The sequence below is a fragment of the Haemaphysalis longicornis genome, unplaced genomic scaffold (genome assembly GCF_048455015.1).
Source record: "Haemaphysalis longicornis isolate Haplotype H1 unplaced genomic scaffold, Haemaphysalis longicornis Haplotype H1 scaffold_1, whole genome shotgun sequence".
Lineage (NCBI taxonomy): Eukaryota > Metazoa > Arthropoda > Arachnida > Ixodida > Ixodidae > Haemaphysalis > Haemaphysalis longicornis.
In genome coordinates this window covers 200805824-200820056 of record NW_027526203.1, presented here as the reverse complement: position 1 = coordinate 200820056, position 14233 = coordinate 200805824, and the positions used below count along the sequence as shown (strand labels likewise).

At 46.5% G+C, this 14233-nt stretch overlaps 1 protein-coding gene across 1 annotated transcript in view; it reads left to right on the top strand.

Moving 5' to 3' along the window:
- LOC144141230 (nose resistant to fluoxetine protein 6-like) overlaps positions 1-8430 on the top strand; it is a 73052-nt gene extending 64622 nt beyond the window's left edge. The window contains exon 13 of the mRNA XM_077672790.1: positions 7883-8430. Coding sequence (XP_077528916.1) covers positions 7883-8248 — 366 coding nt within the window. The 3' untranslated portion in view covers positions 8249-8430. The remainder of the gene's footprint in view (positions 1-7882) is intronic.
- The last annotated feature ends 5803 nt before the right edge of the window (positions 8431-14233 follow it).

Sequence of the window (14233 nt, the reverse complement as noted above, 5' to 3'; positions counted from 1 at the left end):
TATTTAGGAAGTTGTAACCTAAGCAGGGGCCGCGGGACCTCTGCTTTGTAGCTGCGCCGCTCTCGTCACCACCCGTAACCTGATAGTAATTATTGAGGAGACGGACCTTGTATCTCCCCTAGACTTCCAGTACCTAAACGCCTTGAGAATTATAGCAATTCTGCTGGATAATTATGGCAATGACGGTGAGCGGTTACTAATTGTCCTACCCCTGGAGCAGGGATAAGCCCCCTTCCCCGTGTTATTGCGCTGTTTTTCGGATTACAGTGGTGTGGGGTGCCGTCTGATTGCGGTTAAGGGGGTCGGCTGATAACAGTACCACCGCGCTATCTGCCGGGGACGGTTTTAGCTAGAACAGGTGTACAGTTAAACCCGATTTTATGAAGTCAACGTCCGCTCAATTTGAAGTCATCATATGCCATCAAAGTAGCGAAAGACAGCGATTTGCGTAGCAGCACTTTCCTGTATTGTCTGCACTAAACTGCTCTGTTGCCGCCTCAGATAATCGTCCTTCAACATCGGCGTGCCCGGTGCTGTTGCTTTTGTGTGCGCACCCATTTGGCACATACACGTAGGCCTACCTTCAGAAATAAGCCTACGTGGATGAATGCACAATCAGAGACTCTACATCGCACATGGATATCCCTACCGGAAGATTTTCTGGTTAACTAAGAGGGCTCGTGTGTTCTCGTTATATGCAGATTTCTTTTCGCTGGCACCCTCGTGAAGCTGGCTTTGCCCGATTTCTCACGCCGTTTTCCCGGCCTGGGATATTTAAAAATCTTTGTAAAATCGGCTTCGACGGTCACTTCTGTTAATAACGTACTATTACTGAGCTTAAAAATGCATCAAACACAAAAGAAAATAGGAATTTATTCCTAAAATTGTATTTTAATCCTATATGTATAGTAGTACCCGGATGCCAGGTGGGCCACTATACTGACTATACGAATGGTATAACACTTGTTATCTCTTCCTTATCATAATTAGGTAGTTCATCACGGAGGTGTACACAATAATAGGAACTCTGCCTGCTTTCAGTACATGGGCTCCTCCGGAAGCGTTTGGCTATAGTAAACGCCTGGAATGCGGGCTTTATTCGAACTATCCCGAAAAAAATTGTTCCAAGATGGTGTGCTCAAACGGCTACGTACTCATGATAAGTTTTATGTGGTTGGTGTAAAGAATACCCATCAGTCACAGTTTTATAATAAATAACAAGGGCTTCTAGGAGAGGCGTGTAGTTGCCTAAATTCCCAACATGGCGAACGGCATGCTACGCGGCAAAACTGAACTGAATTCAAATCAAGTCAAGTAGTTTTTATTTCGAAGAAAATTTGCTGGGGTTCCTCATGCAAAAAGCGGTCATATATCGCTTGAATATGTCTGGGGAACCGTACAGGCAGCGAGACATCTGAAGGAACAGAGACATGAAGGTGATGCTCGATCAAATTACAAAAAAACAAAGATCTAACCATGCACATATATCAGTGAAAACGTATTTACAAATAAATGAACAGATTTTTCGAAAGTTTCTGTAAAAAAAATAAGACACATTCCAAATCTTCACACTTGCGTCGATGGCGTGTAATGCGTCGACTACAAAAAGATACAACCATCAACAAAAAGGTGCCCTATACAGCAAAAATTGTAACAGATACTACGAGTTATGGATGAAATAATCGCGCAATCGCCTTCTAGAAAGTGCGTTAGCGCGAATTCCTCTCTCTTCCAAGCTGTTCAGAATGAAAGGTATTCGGTGTGTTAAAAACTGCAGGAGATAATTCGTGTGCCGGCGTGGAACAAGCCTCATGTCAGGGATGCGGGTGCGCGGATCACTGTCGTGAACTCTTCGATTAGTCAGAGGTTTTAAGAAACCTTGCAAATTTTTATCCGAAAAAAGGTAAGAATGAAGTAACGTGAAATCAAAAAACATATTTTACACTTATAATCTGATATTTCCGAAACACGTTAGCCATTGTGTGCGAGTTCGCCACAATGGCTATGGAGCAGAGTGCTTTTTTCTGCAGCAAATAATATAGTTTAAGAGTCCAATAGTAGTGCTGCCCCAAACAAGGGTGCAGCAGTTTAGGTGGGACGAGAATAAAGCATGGTAGATTTCTCATTTAGCTTTTATCGGGAAGAAGTGGACATATCGCAATAATGCACCTACTGCTGCTGCCAATAACTTGCTCAGAACCGCCGCGGTGGCTCAGTGGCTAAGGCGTTGCGCTGCTGAGCACGAGGTCGCGGGTTCGATTCCCGGCCGCGGCGGCCGCTTTTCTGATGGAGGCGAAAAGCAAAAACGCCCGTGTGTACGAGATTTCGGCGCACGTTAAAGATCCCCAGGTGGTCAAAATTAATCCGGAGCCCTCCACTACGGCACGCCTCATCGCCTGTGTAGCGTCGGCGCGTTAAACCCTACAATCACAATAACTTGCTCAGAGATTCAACATGGCAAGAACACGACAAGGTAGTAGACAAAGTCACTCCAAGGATATTATGCCAGTGGACGTTTTCTATGGGCACTTTGCCCAATTTAAGGTCTTTATGGATGTACACCTGATTATTTTTAGCTTAGAACAAAATTGCCTTCGGCTTACTCGCGTTAATTTTTAAACGGTACCATCGGATCACTCTAAACGTTTTCTGCTGTTAGGATTACGTCATGAGTGTCGAGGCCGGAAACCAGCATCGTTATGCCATTGGCGTAGAATAGAAAGTTGGTATTTTCGGCTATTTAAACACGTCATTCACGTATAAATTGAAAAGAAACGATCCCAATACGTTCCCTTGAGGCACGCCGGTACGGTTGCACGAAAATGACGAAACATAGCTTCCTATAGCGACACACTGTTGTCTGTCCCTTAAAGACCGAGGTAGCGAGAAGGATACTCCACAAACACCATAGGAATCAAGTTTTTCAAGCAAGAAGTCGCTATTAAGTTAATAGAATGCCTTGCTAAAATCAATAAATAGGGCTAATGTCAGCTAACACTTCGAGTGTACTTTTAGAAAAAATCCCGCTTGCCTGTTTATAAGCTTCATGGGACAAAATCCTGAAATTGGTTTTAGGATAACTTTATGGGTATTATGCATGAGCAAAAAAAATCAACGGGCTGAATAGTTACTGAGAAAACTAAAAACTCGTTTTTACAAAAAAATTTGATTCTCCCTATTGCATTGCCGTGTTAGAAAATTCTTATGGAACATTTTTTACACCGTTGTAAACTATATTGGTTACCCAATCAACAAAAACTTGTTCGATATCTCAACGGGCCTGCGATAAAAACAAACATTTGTGGAACGGTCTTTTAGCCCTTCTCACTGTCTGTGGGGTGTAGTTTTTGCAAAATTCAGCAATTTTCAGCTCCTAAACCATAATAGGAATGTGCTTCTCAAATTTTAAGTTTGCACAAACAGCAGTTTGACTTGGCGCTCACATCAAATACTAAGCCCTTTTGGCCCGTCATGGGTGTAAATTTAAACAATTCGTTTCGCTCTTTTAGCGATTTCGCGAGGCGGAATCCTTAAAACCGCTTTTGTGTGTTTGTATGATTAACATTTATTAGCAAAAACCAATTAGGTAAATCAATCAGTGAATCATTTCTGGGAGAACCTTTAAGAACACCCTTTTTTTTACGAAATGCAGAATCACCCCAATAGTGTTGGTTGGTTATGGGGAAAGTTAAAACTACTTTTTAGATAATTTTAACGAGTACAAATATCAGCAAAAAGCAGTTCGATGTGTTAACGGGTGAGCAGGATAATAAAAAAAACTTACGAAAATACAATATCCCCCTTTTCCTCGGTTAGGAGTACAATTTCGAAAAATCCCGCCTTACTACGCCATGACACAAATGTACTCCCAAAATTTCAATTGTCTAGGTTTAGCAGTTTTGGCTGGGCATTGGGGAGTAAGTTAGTAAGTCGGGCACTTCTCTTGATAGGTATAGATGTACATATAAACTATTCTTCCGCCAGAGGACCTTCACAATCCTGGTCATCAGTCGCACTAGGCAAACTCAGCTTGGCTAGTTTTGTAGTTTCGTACGCCGGTGACTGGCCGTTCGATTACTTGGCCCTTTGGCAGGAGCCAGCGAATGCCAGCCAAAACGTTGCGCCCAGCGTGCTCACCGCATCCGTCATCACCGGCAACTAAGAGAAAAGCGAGCCCCCCAAAATGACGTATCCGTCAATAGACGTGAGCGGGAGGCGTCAGTCATGCGGCCCGCACCGTCCGGAGCGTGGGCACAGAGGTCGGGGGTGGTTTGTCCAACCTGCGCAAATTACCCCCGCCTCGGAGGGGATTTCGTCGACGCTGGAAAACTATGTCTATCCCTTCTGGCAAACTTTCACTTTCTCGCTGGCAGTCGGCACTGCTGCCAAAGCATCAGGTCATCTCATGGCCAATCACCGGCACTGGGAAATGTGATAAAAATGTTTACAGTGCCCCAACCAACGACCCTTGTGCATGAACATTGCCGCCACGCTCTGCCACCTGCCCTCACATTTATACGGGAAGGCGAGACGGGCATTCGCGTGGTAAGGGAGCGGCGGAGGCAGCGATTGATTTTGGCCTTCGTGTGTATACCCATTTACCGTTGCCTTTCCTTCGAATTGCCAGTCCATGCGCATCCCATCGCTACCGCCGATTATAACGGAACGGGGCGACAGAATCATCCAACATGCTGTTCTATGTAAGCTACAATGCTTCAACAAAGTATCAATTCGGGATGGTCGGTACATTGTCAAAGACCGCAGAATCAGCGCAGTGTACGGGACAAGGAAGGACAACAGGACGACGCGTTGACTAACAACCAAATGCTTTATTTCCGTGAACGGCTTATAAAGGCATCAAGAAGGGGTGACACAAACAAAAAAAGAGCTTACAATTTACAAGGCGAGGGAATCCGATAGATGTCTTATTTCTTTTTATAGTACGGGCAATGACGGAGCGCCCATTCACGTGTCCCCGCGTTCATAAATGCGGTGGGCCTCGCAAATTTCACGACTCCGTTGGTCCCTGTATGCATTTATCATTTGGCTCTTCTTGAACTAAGATTTACATCCCTTTTTTCTACAATGAGCCGAAAGATGACGGTTTGGAAGACCTTTTAGCGTTTTCACATGTTCACGCAGGCGATCATTACTACATCTGCCTGTTTGGCCTGTGATAGCCCCAAAGAGCGTCTATTGCGAAAAAGCCCAACTTGCCCTGAGCGGGAATTTCAAAGAGGTTCCTCGTGTCAACCCCGCAAAAGAAAAAATCAGGGCGAATGCCCTTCGTCAAGGGGCGGGCTTTTCGAAGCTGGCATCATCGATGAAGATTTCAGGATGAACAATTTGTGAGTCTTCTTCTCAGCGAAGACGCACAAGCAGGCATACCCGTTTCGCGTCATTGTGTCTGAGCGTGGAACATTTCCACGCCTTCTTGGAGGTTATTCTAAGAAAGTCATTGGCTGTTCTGCAAATAGACGACCCCTACCTCATCAGGAGATCGCTTGAAGTCTCGTCCTTCTTCCTGAGGGACTGTGCAAGCAGTGTAAGCGCCTTTTCCGTCGATCTCAAGGAGATGTACTACTTGTTCCCAAAGAACATTCCTTGTGAAGAAGTGTCGGAGTGATTGACTGTCATGGCGCCGTCAAGTTTCAAAACTCGTGTGACGTGAACGTGAGCCAGTTTTTAGAATTAGTTATCTTTTACCTGCAGGCTACCTTTATCTCTCCCGACAACCAGTTAATGGTTCAGGATAGATTGAATCTGCATAGGCTCATGTCTTGCACCAGTTATTAGCGATATTTTAATGACCTGCTTTGACAGCAGTCTAATAGTAACCTTGACCAGACGATAACACCTAAGGTGTCCTGCTACGTTGACGGTTACCTGATAATTTTCAACCGTGACAACCCTGAACCGCGCCAACTTTCTGAACTAATCTTTGACGTTTTTACAGCTCAACTACAACCACTTAGCCTGACTATCCGTATAGTAAGATTTTTAGACAGGCATATTTCTTTCAACCCAGGTGATGTTTGTCGAACTTATGAGCCTCGGTTAAAGAAGGCACTTTTATCCCCTACTCCTCGGTACATTCAAAAGTTGTCAAAGAGGGCATAGCAAAGGCCTGTTTAAAAGCACCTCTCACGCGCTTTTCTGAGCACTATGTAGAATTCAGTTTTATTAGGCAAATCGACCGACTAAAATCAGCCGGGTTTCCTACCGCCATTATCGTTAGTGTTTCAGAACGCCTGGTCTGTGAACTGAAAAAGAAGCCTAATCTAGATAAGGACTAGCCTCAACACAAAGAAAAAACAAAATTCGCCGTTATACCGTACATTCACCGAGTCTCAGAGTGTGAAAAGAGTGGCGTAAAAAGCGGGCGTGAAGGTGGTTTCTTTCAGCCACAAGCAAAGTTACTGGTCTTTGTAAACGGGTCAATGAAGAAGGCAACAATAAACCTCTATGCACCAAGAAACGCAAGAAGACTTTGTTAAGTGTCGTATAAATGCTGTCTGTTCCCTTTGCTTGCATACATGCTGTGTAGTCCAAACAGGCAGATGTATTAATGATCGCCTGCGCGAACATGCGAAAACGCTAAAAAGCGTTCCAAAGATTCTTTAGGCTAACTGTAAAAATTCGGATGCCACACTTTATTCAAGAAGCGCCAAACTATCACAACATAAAGGGACCAACTAACTCGTAAAATTTGCGAGGCGCACCGCATTCATGAACTCGGTGACACGTGTCTGAGTGCTCCGTCATTGCCCCTACTATCAAAAGAAATAACATATCTATCGGATCCCCTCGCCTTGTAAAGTTCGAAAGGTCGTTGTTCGTTTGTGTCACCCCCTTCTTCGTGCCTTTATACACCTTTATAAGCTTTTCACGGAAGCAAAGCATTCGGTGGCTAGACAGCACTTCGTCCTGTAGTCCTCCCTGGTCCCGTCCATTGCGCTGCTACTGCTGTTTTTGAACTATAATACATAGCGTCCCTCAACTTGCAGTCCGTCCTCCACTTTTTCAACTTCCTTTTGGCGATGGAGGCTCCGTCGGCTCTTCAATAGCGGCTGCAGCCGCTGCGCCCAAATGATTCTCGCTTTTATAATAGGCTGAGCAGTAAAAAAATATAAATTACGCTTTTGTGTGTGCTGTGCGTGGTATGTGTGCGCACGCTAGCGCGAGCATTCTTTCAGTGCGTAGCTGGACACCGAATGGCCCACATTTCTCCTTGCTACTAATTGGTGACTAATTACTGGCGTACCCGCTGTGCCATGAAGCGAAATAACTTCATAAATAATAAGGTTAGCTGAAAAAGCCGGACATTTTTCCCCTTTCGGTATTGCAGAAGCAATAATTCACAGCTGTGCTAAGCGTGGGGAAGCTGCCAGTGTGTTTACCATATCTGTGTGTCCCCATGATCATCAGAACGCAAGCAGATAACCGCACTCAGTTGGCAGGTTCAACCACATGGACTATTATTTAATTTTGTCATGCCGAACACCTTACTTCAATGAAAAACATTCCAGTAATCACCCTGGCGCAAGGTATCTGATAACAACCGACAGTTGACAGCCATACGCCATTCGATCAATATATAGAAACTTTAATGTTGATGGCCCCTTTGCCTGAGTAAGCCTGTTACAAAAAGGGCCATTTCAGGGCCTTTTTGTAACAGGCTTACTCGCTAACAGAAATTCGCTACTGTTAGCTGAAGCTGTAATTTTGCTCTTGGTTTATTGGTACGATTCGGTGAAGACAACGCAATAACACATAAGATTCTGCTTTGTTGGGCTATTTTAACTTGATTATACCCTATGGCTCCTTGCTTGGAGAGCTTTATTATGGCAGCTCTGGTCTCTTCATTCTTGCGCGCTTACAGGCTCAGCTTTACGTGTCAGCGGTCGTCATGTCCTACGCGATCGGTGCAGTCGTGTACCTCCTGGTTGAATGCCCCGTGGCCGCCCTCGACAACCTGGTTTTCAACAGGATAATGCCGAAAAATGTCATCCTGGAGGTAATGAAGGCCAAAAGCACCGCTGAACAACTGAAAGCCATGGAATCCTTGGGGGGAAAATACGGAAAGAAGAGCCTTGTCCTTCCCGACAAGTGCGACGGTACCAATGGCGCATCGCTGGAACTGCCGCAGGGCAATCTCCGTCCCTGCTACTTTAACGGCGCATGTGAAAGCGCTCTTAAGGGCGATGAGAAGTCATTGAATTCCTCAATAAACTTAGCTAAGCTTTGAAGGCATGCGATCTCTCCTGAAATTTACTGGGAAAGTTGTGTAATTGGCGCTTGTTATGTATGCCCAGTTTGCTGCCTTTTGGACAGCAGTATGTTTCGAAGTGAGTTGCCCCATATTAAACTCTTGCTCGCTTCGTATTTATGCTCGGCATAAAGTTTTTTAAATAAAATCTAAGCCTTTCACGTTTTTTTCCTACCGTTTTTTCTGTGAAATCTCAACTTATTGTTTGTTGCAACCGTACAGAGTGGCGTCGAATGCACCCCTCCTCCTCGACCTGGGATTCCGTGGGTATGTTTCTATTGTTGTATGGAAAGTTGTTGTGGCGTTGAACACAGGCACCAACCAGAGCTTTATTAACTAAAGATGATATTGAATGGGAGACCACGCTACAAAACAGTCTGGAGAACGCCCAGCTTTCCTTGGTCAAGCTGGCCGAGGACGCCGCCAAACTGCAGGGGTTAAATAAGAACCCTGCAAAGACGGCGACAGCAGCATCGCACCGCTAGTCTAATTTCGCCTCAGGCGTGGCCCGAAATCCTCGGATATCTGGCCGTCGTCTAGGTACATCGGGGGACCGCAACCCCCAGCTAAACTGGGCAAATAAAGTTTATTCGCTCACTCACTCTTGAAACGGGGAGGTCTTCATCTTGTCGTGAGTCTCCTTGGAGGAGGCTGACTATTGTGGTGTCTTGTCAAGAAGAATGGGGGAGACCCATCGTTCTGAACTGCTCGAGAAGGCAGCTTGAGAGTCCGAGCAGAGTATTTAGGTGATAGGTGGAAGTGTCCATAGTGTAAGGGCTTATGAGTATTGTGGAGTCAGGGGTGTAGACAGCAAAATGTTGATTGCGAGTTCATTTCGGGAAAAACCAAATGAGGTGATGTAGATTATCTTTGTGTTGGGCGTCGCACTGTGGAAAGTGCGTGGGGGGAGGGGGGGGCGGTACATTTGCCTACGGTTCCTTGTGCATGACTGGAATTGGGTAGGTACTTGTTAACGAATACCTCACCAGGTCTTCGGAGTTGTGTAGAGAAGCGAGGAAGCAAGGTTGGATGAATTTTTTAAAGTGCGTTTCTTTTTCTCAGAAACCTGTATCTGCACCACTGACAATGATTAGGTATTGAAAAAAGTTGCAGATGATATCTACGTTTAGGTCTTAAGACGTACGACGCGATAGAGTCACTTCGGCGTCGAGGGAGCGTTTCCGAACGGAGTTGGAGCATTTACCATGTATGCGTTCCAGGCACTGAAATTCAGTGATTAGAACTAGACTCGCCGCAAAGGTTTTTAGTCAGCGCGTCAAAAAAAATCAGTGGCATCTGCAATTGTGGCTTAAGATGTGGGCTTTGCGGGGTGCGGGTGTTGGTCAGTTTGAGCGAGAAGATGACAGTATTAGTGTTTAAAAGTTTTGATTCTCTAGCGTCATGGCCTGACGGAACACCTGACGGAACGGTTTTTATAACACACACACACACGCACGCGAACACACGCGCGCGCGAGCACGCACGCACGCACGCACACGCACGCACGCACGCACACACACACACACGCACGCACACGCACACGCACACGTACGAACGCGCACGCACGAACGCACGCACGCACGCGCACACACACACACACACACACACACACACACACACACACACACACACACACACACACACACACACACACACACACACACACACAGACCTTTTTTGAGTCAGAGACAGTGAAAGTTTGGGAAATGGGGGTAAAGAGATGGTAGACCCCAAGGGTTGAAGCCGAAGTCCAGGGTCCAAGAATCAGCTCACGCGGATTTTGAGGTTACAAGCGTAGCAGGCCATCCTGCAATGTGCCGATATAAGAGGAGTATGTAATGTTTGAGTTGTTCACCCCTGAGCATATACTTAGATATGACCAGATTTCGGAGGAGAGAGTGGGTGTTTCCTGGTATTTACCACAACTTTAAGTTATAGTAGGATGTTTTTTACCAAAATTCTTAGCCCAGATTTGTGGCAGGATTTGTGGTTGTGTGTGTTGGCGTGTATCCTGCGCAGAAATTGCGATTCCTCGTTGTTGAGAATAACCGTGCGGAACGGGGAGGGTTGGCATTCCTAGGCGTAGGATGAGACGTTTTGCCTATTTCTCGGGGAAGGGAGTGTGGTAGTCGTGGTCAACGAGAAGCATGGTATGCGAGTTCGCGTGGATCTTGGCTGGCTGCCTCCTTTCCTTCGAGACCCTTGTGTCCGGGTTTTAATGTGATTTTAACTTTTGTCATTGTGCATTGGATAATCTTTCTGAAGTGTTCAGGTATAGTGCCTGCAGCGAAGAGACTAATGAACTTTTCAGCGTGTGTAATGATGAAGCATCCATTCCATAGTTCCGCTAGGCGGATCACCTAGAGGATGGCTCCGATGTCCGCTATTTACGTTCCTGTGTGTGGGAGGGTAATGAAGTCGCAGCGATTGCCATGGTAGTCCACTGCGACAACTGTTGCCTTCGTACCTTAGGACGTCCTGGCGCCCACGTATACTGTGTTGCCATGGTTTTCGAACTTTCCTCGAAGGACTGGGATCTCTGGTTGTCATTTCTCCTCGGTTAGATTTTGATCTATGTTTTTTGGTAGTAGTCGATCGCTTTCATGTAAAGTCGCTGGATGGTTACATATGCGTCATGGCATCCAGCCATTCTTTCTCTGGAGGTGTGCCTATATTTGATACGGTGACTGGTCCCAATTTCGTTTTTTTCCTGGCGCTCGTTTTGCGCTAGGAGGCTGGCCTCTCTGGTTTCTTCAAAGGTATTGTAACACACAATTAAAAGACCCCTCCTCTAATCGTAAATGTCGGGAGGGAAAGGCCTGCCCTATATACTGCCCTGATGGTTGTGTTTATTTGGCCTTCAGTGCGCGCAAGTTTCTTTTACGGCAGGCTGTAAAATATCGGGCTCATGATCAGTGCCTTAGTAAGTTTTATCATTTCTTCCATTCCCGCTCTTCCCCTGTAAAAGACGTTTTACAATATGGGCCAAATATGACCGAGGCTTTTCTTAGTTTTTAGGAGCCTGGCGTTAATCTTTTCCCCTTTTCAACTAGGTGACATAATGTTGGTGCCGCCATCATTTTTGATCGTCGGAGAGGCACTTTGGGGAGGGGATGGGTGGCGTAAATTGCGGCACGGCTGGAGACCGTGTCTGCCCAGCGTGCGACTACACAGGGCACGTAGAACAAACGTCACTGCGCAGGCGCGACGCCAGCTCAAATCACATATCTTTTTTTGTCTCGGCCCTAGTATTATTGTCCTCCTTTCCACTTTCGAATAGACGCTGCTCTGTACTTTCGATTCTTGCGAGCCCTCGGATCTGGCTGCCTCAGTTTTACTTTCCTGTTAGCCCCGATGACGTACATACTTCAGTGGACGCTTGATGGGCACGGCTGATAGCGGACGGCTAGCAGGGACCGCAAAATCGAAAAATGAGCCTAATAACGCTATCGCGTTAAAAGGCGTCGGTGTAGCCGGAGGAAGCAGCGGAGATATATGCACGAAAACTCACCTGTGCAGTTTAATTAGCAGCATGATTAACAGGTAAAGAGGCCAACTCATGGTCAATCGGTGCAACATAAAACATCTGTCCGCTTTAATGATAAGCCACAAAAAAAACTATCTTTTCTCGGTTTTATATGTTTGGTGCGCATTGCTAAAAAACAAGCAAAGCAAACACACTAAACTTTTTTACACCATTTTTGGGCAAAAAGGTTGTAGCATAAGTGGAAAAAGGGTGTTGGGAGGCCATTACACCCTTTTTCTTCAATCTCAACACCCTTATATGTAGCTCTACACACTTTTTGTGTGGAAAACATGGTGTTAACCGACATCAGCAAGAACCCTCTGTCTGTGGTAGGGTGTTGAAAGGGTGTGGAAAAGGTATTAAGCTGTTGTATAATAAAGGCCATGCATGAATGTATAATTTCACTGCAAAGTTCAAGACATCCCCTCATACACCCCTCCCCACCGCGTAGGAAATGTTCAAAAGCAAAAAAATTGTTCATCTGCAATGATCGGCCGTTTCCATATACGGTGCGCCTCGTGGCCCAAGCTTAGTTTTGGCACGTGAAACGTCAATTTGAATTTTTAAAATTAGAACACTATATATACACACTTAACATTTTTACGCCCTCATTGCCTAAAAAAGGTGTAGTATAAGTAGAATAACAGTGTTGGGAAGTTATCACGCCCTTTTTCTTAGGTTTCAACCGCCTAATTTGTAGCTTTACACTCTTTCTGTGTGGCGAAAAGGGTGTTGACTGAGTGCAACGCGTTGATTTTCTGTAGGGTTTAGAAAATTTGTAAAATAGATGTTCAGTTTGCGGGTAGTCCTGCCTACCGAGGGTGTTCAGGCCTTGTCAAAACATCACTGCACAAAAAGTTAGAACTTAAATACGGGCTTTACTGGAGCAGTGGAAACAAATCACAAACGGCACAGGGGATGTATTCGCCCCAGCACGTCTTTGTCCGGAGGTCTAGGGCATGGCGGGATGAACGTCTCTCCGCTTGCTGTCGTGCGGGCTCCTTGAAGATGGCTGGTGGCGGCTGGCCTCTCCTGGCTGGCGACACTCGCTCCGCTGACAAGCGCCACTGCGCTTATCTAGTTTCCATAGGACGTGCCACGCCCCCTCTATCCTACAGTCTTCCCCCTGTTCATTCCCAGATGGCAGGAGAGGTGGCGCTCCAGTTTAAACGGAGCAACGCAGGATTTCTCAGGGGATAATCCCTACAAAAGGCAAAAAAAAAAAAAAAACGTCAGCGGAGTTGGGAGTCGACCTTGCTTCTTCCGGTGTTGCTAAGGTTTGCTAGGTTTTGCTAGGCATTGCTAAGTTTTCTTAGGTTTTACGACGTTCTTGCTAGGCTAGGCTAAGTGCTGCGGCGTGAGGCCAGGTTTAGCCGGATTTTACACGGCTGTTCCAATGTGCCATTCCCACTGACAGCGGATTCAAGGGGAAAACAAGCTAGGTCGACCGATGGAGGCGAAAAGCAAAAACGCCCGTGTGTACGAGATTTCGGCGCCCGTTAAAAATCCCCAGGTGGTCAAAATTACTTAGCAGCCCTCCACTACGGCGTGCCTCATCGCCTGCGTGGCGTTGACACGTTAAACCTTACAATAAAAAAAAGCTAGGTCGACCCCCACCTCCACTGTTTCTCCAGCCTTGCACCACTACTGCAAGCTGCGCCAATTTTAACTGCCAAGCAGTATACATGTCTAACCCCCCCGCCCCCCTTCCCCAATTTTAAGTGCGAATGCACTTTATAAGCGACCCCAAACCATCCACCGCCGGCGGCGGCGGCGGCGGCGTCCGCAGTGCTCCTCTATATTTAAAAAAGAAACAGCATCCGGCGCCAGGTTTCGATCCCAGGACTTTGCGGCCGCAGCGCGACGCTCTACCGACCAAGCCACGGACGCGACGCTGATATCAGTGTTAGTGACGCGCCTTATATCTTTAACGCATTCAAACTACGTCGTCAGCGGCGTGCGTTGGGACTCAGCGGCGTTATAGCGGCTTGATAACTGCGTGGTGTACACGTGATACTACAAACCCGATGGAAGAGATGGAAGAGAAGGCGGCGAGGCGGTGGGCTGCGGGGGCCGAGCGCAAGCGCCGCAAGCGGGCCGACAACCGTGCATTCACACTTTCACATTCTCCCCCTCGGGGAAATGCGGGGGAATTTTTTATTCCAGTGTCATCGATTTACTCGGCGCCACTCCGGGACAACTATTTTCCCCTTTTCCCCCTCGCTTCCACCGATGCCCCTTTGGCAAGTTGCGCAGTCGGCAGCTAACGGCGGTATGCGGTTATCAGATGATTGCAAAAAGTAAACAGAAGTACGGATGGGCACAAAAATGGACTGACGATTACTACATTCCCTAATATCAAATTTGTGCGCAGCGCTAGCTGCAGTCTTCTCGGTCACGGCGCATTTCTGCTGCGTCTCGGGAAGTGTTCGCGTTAT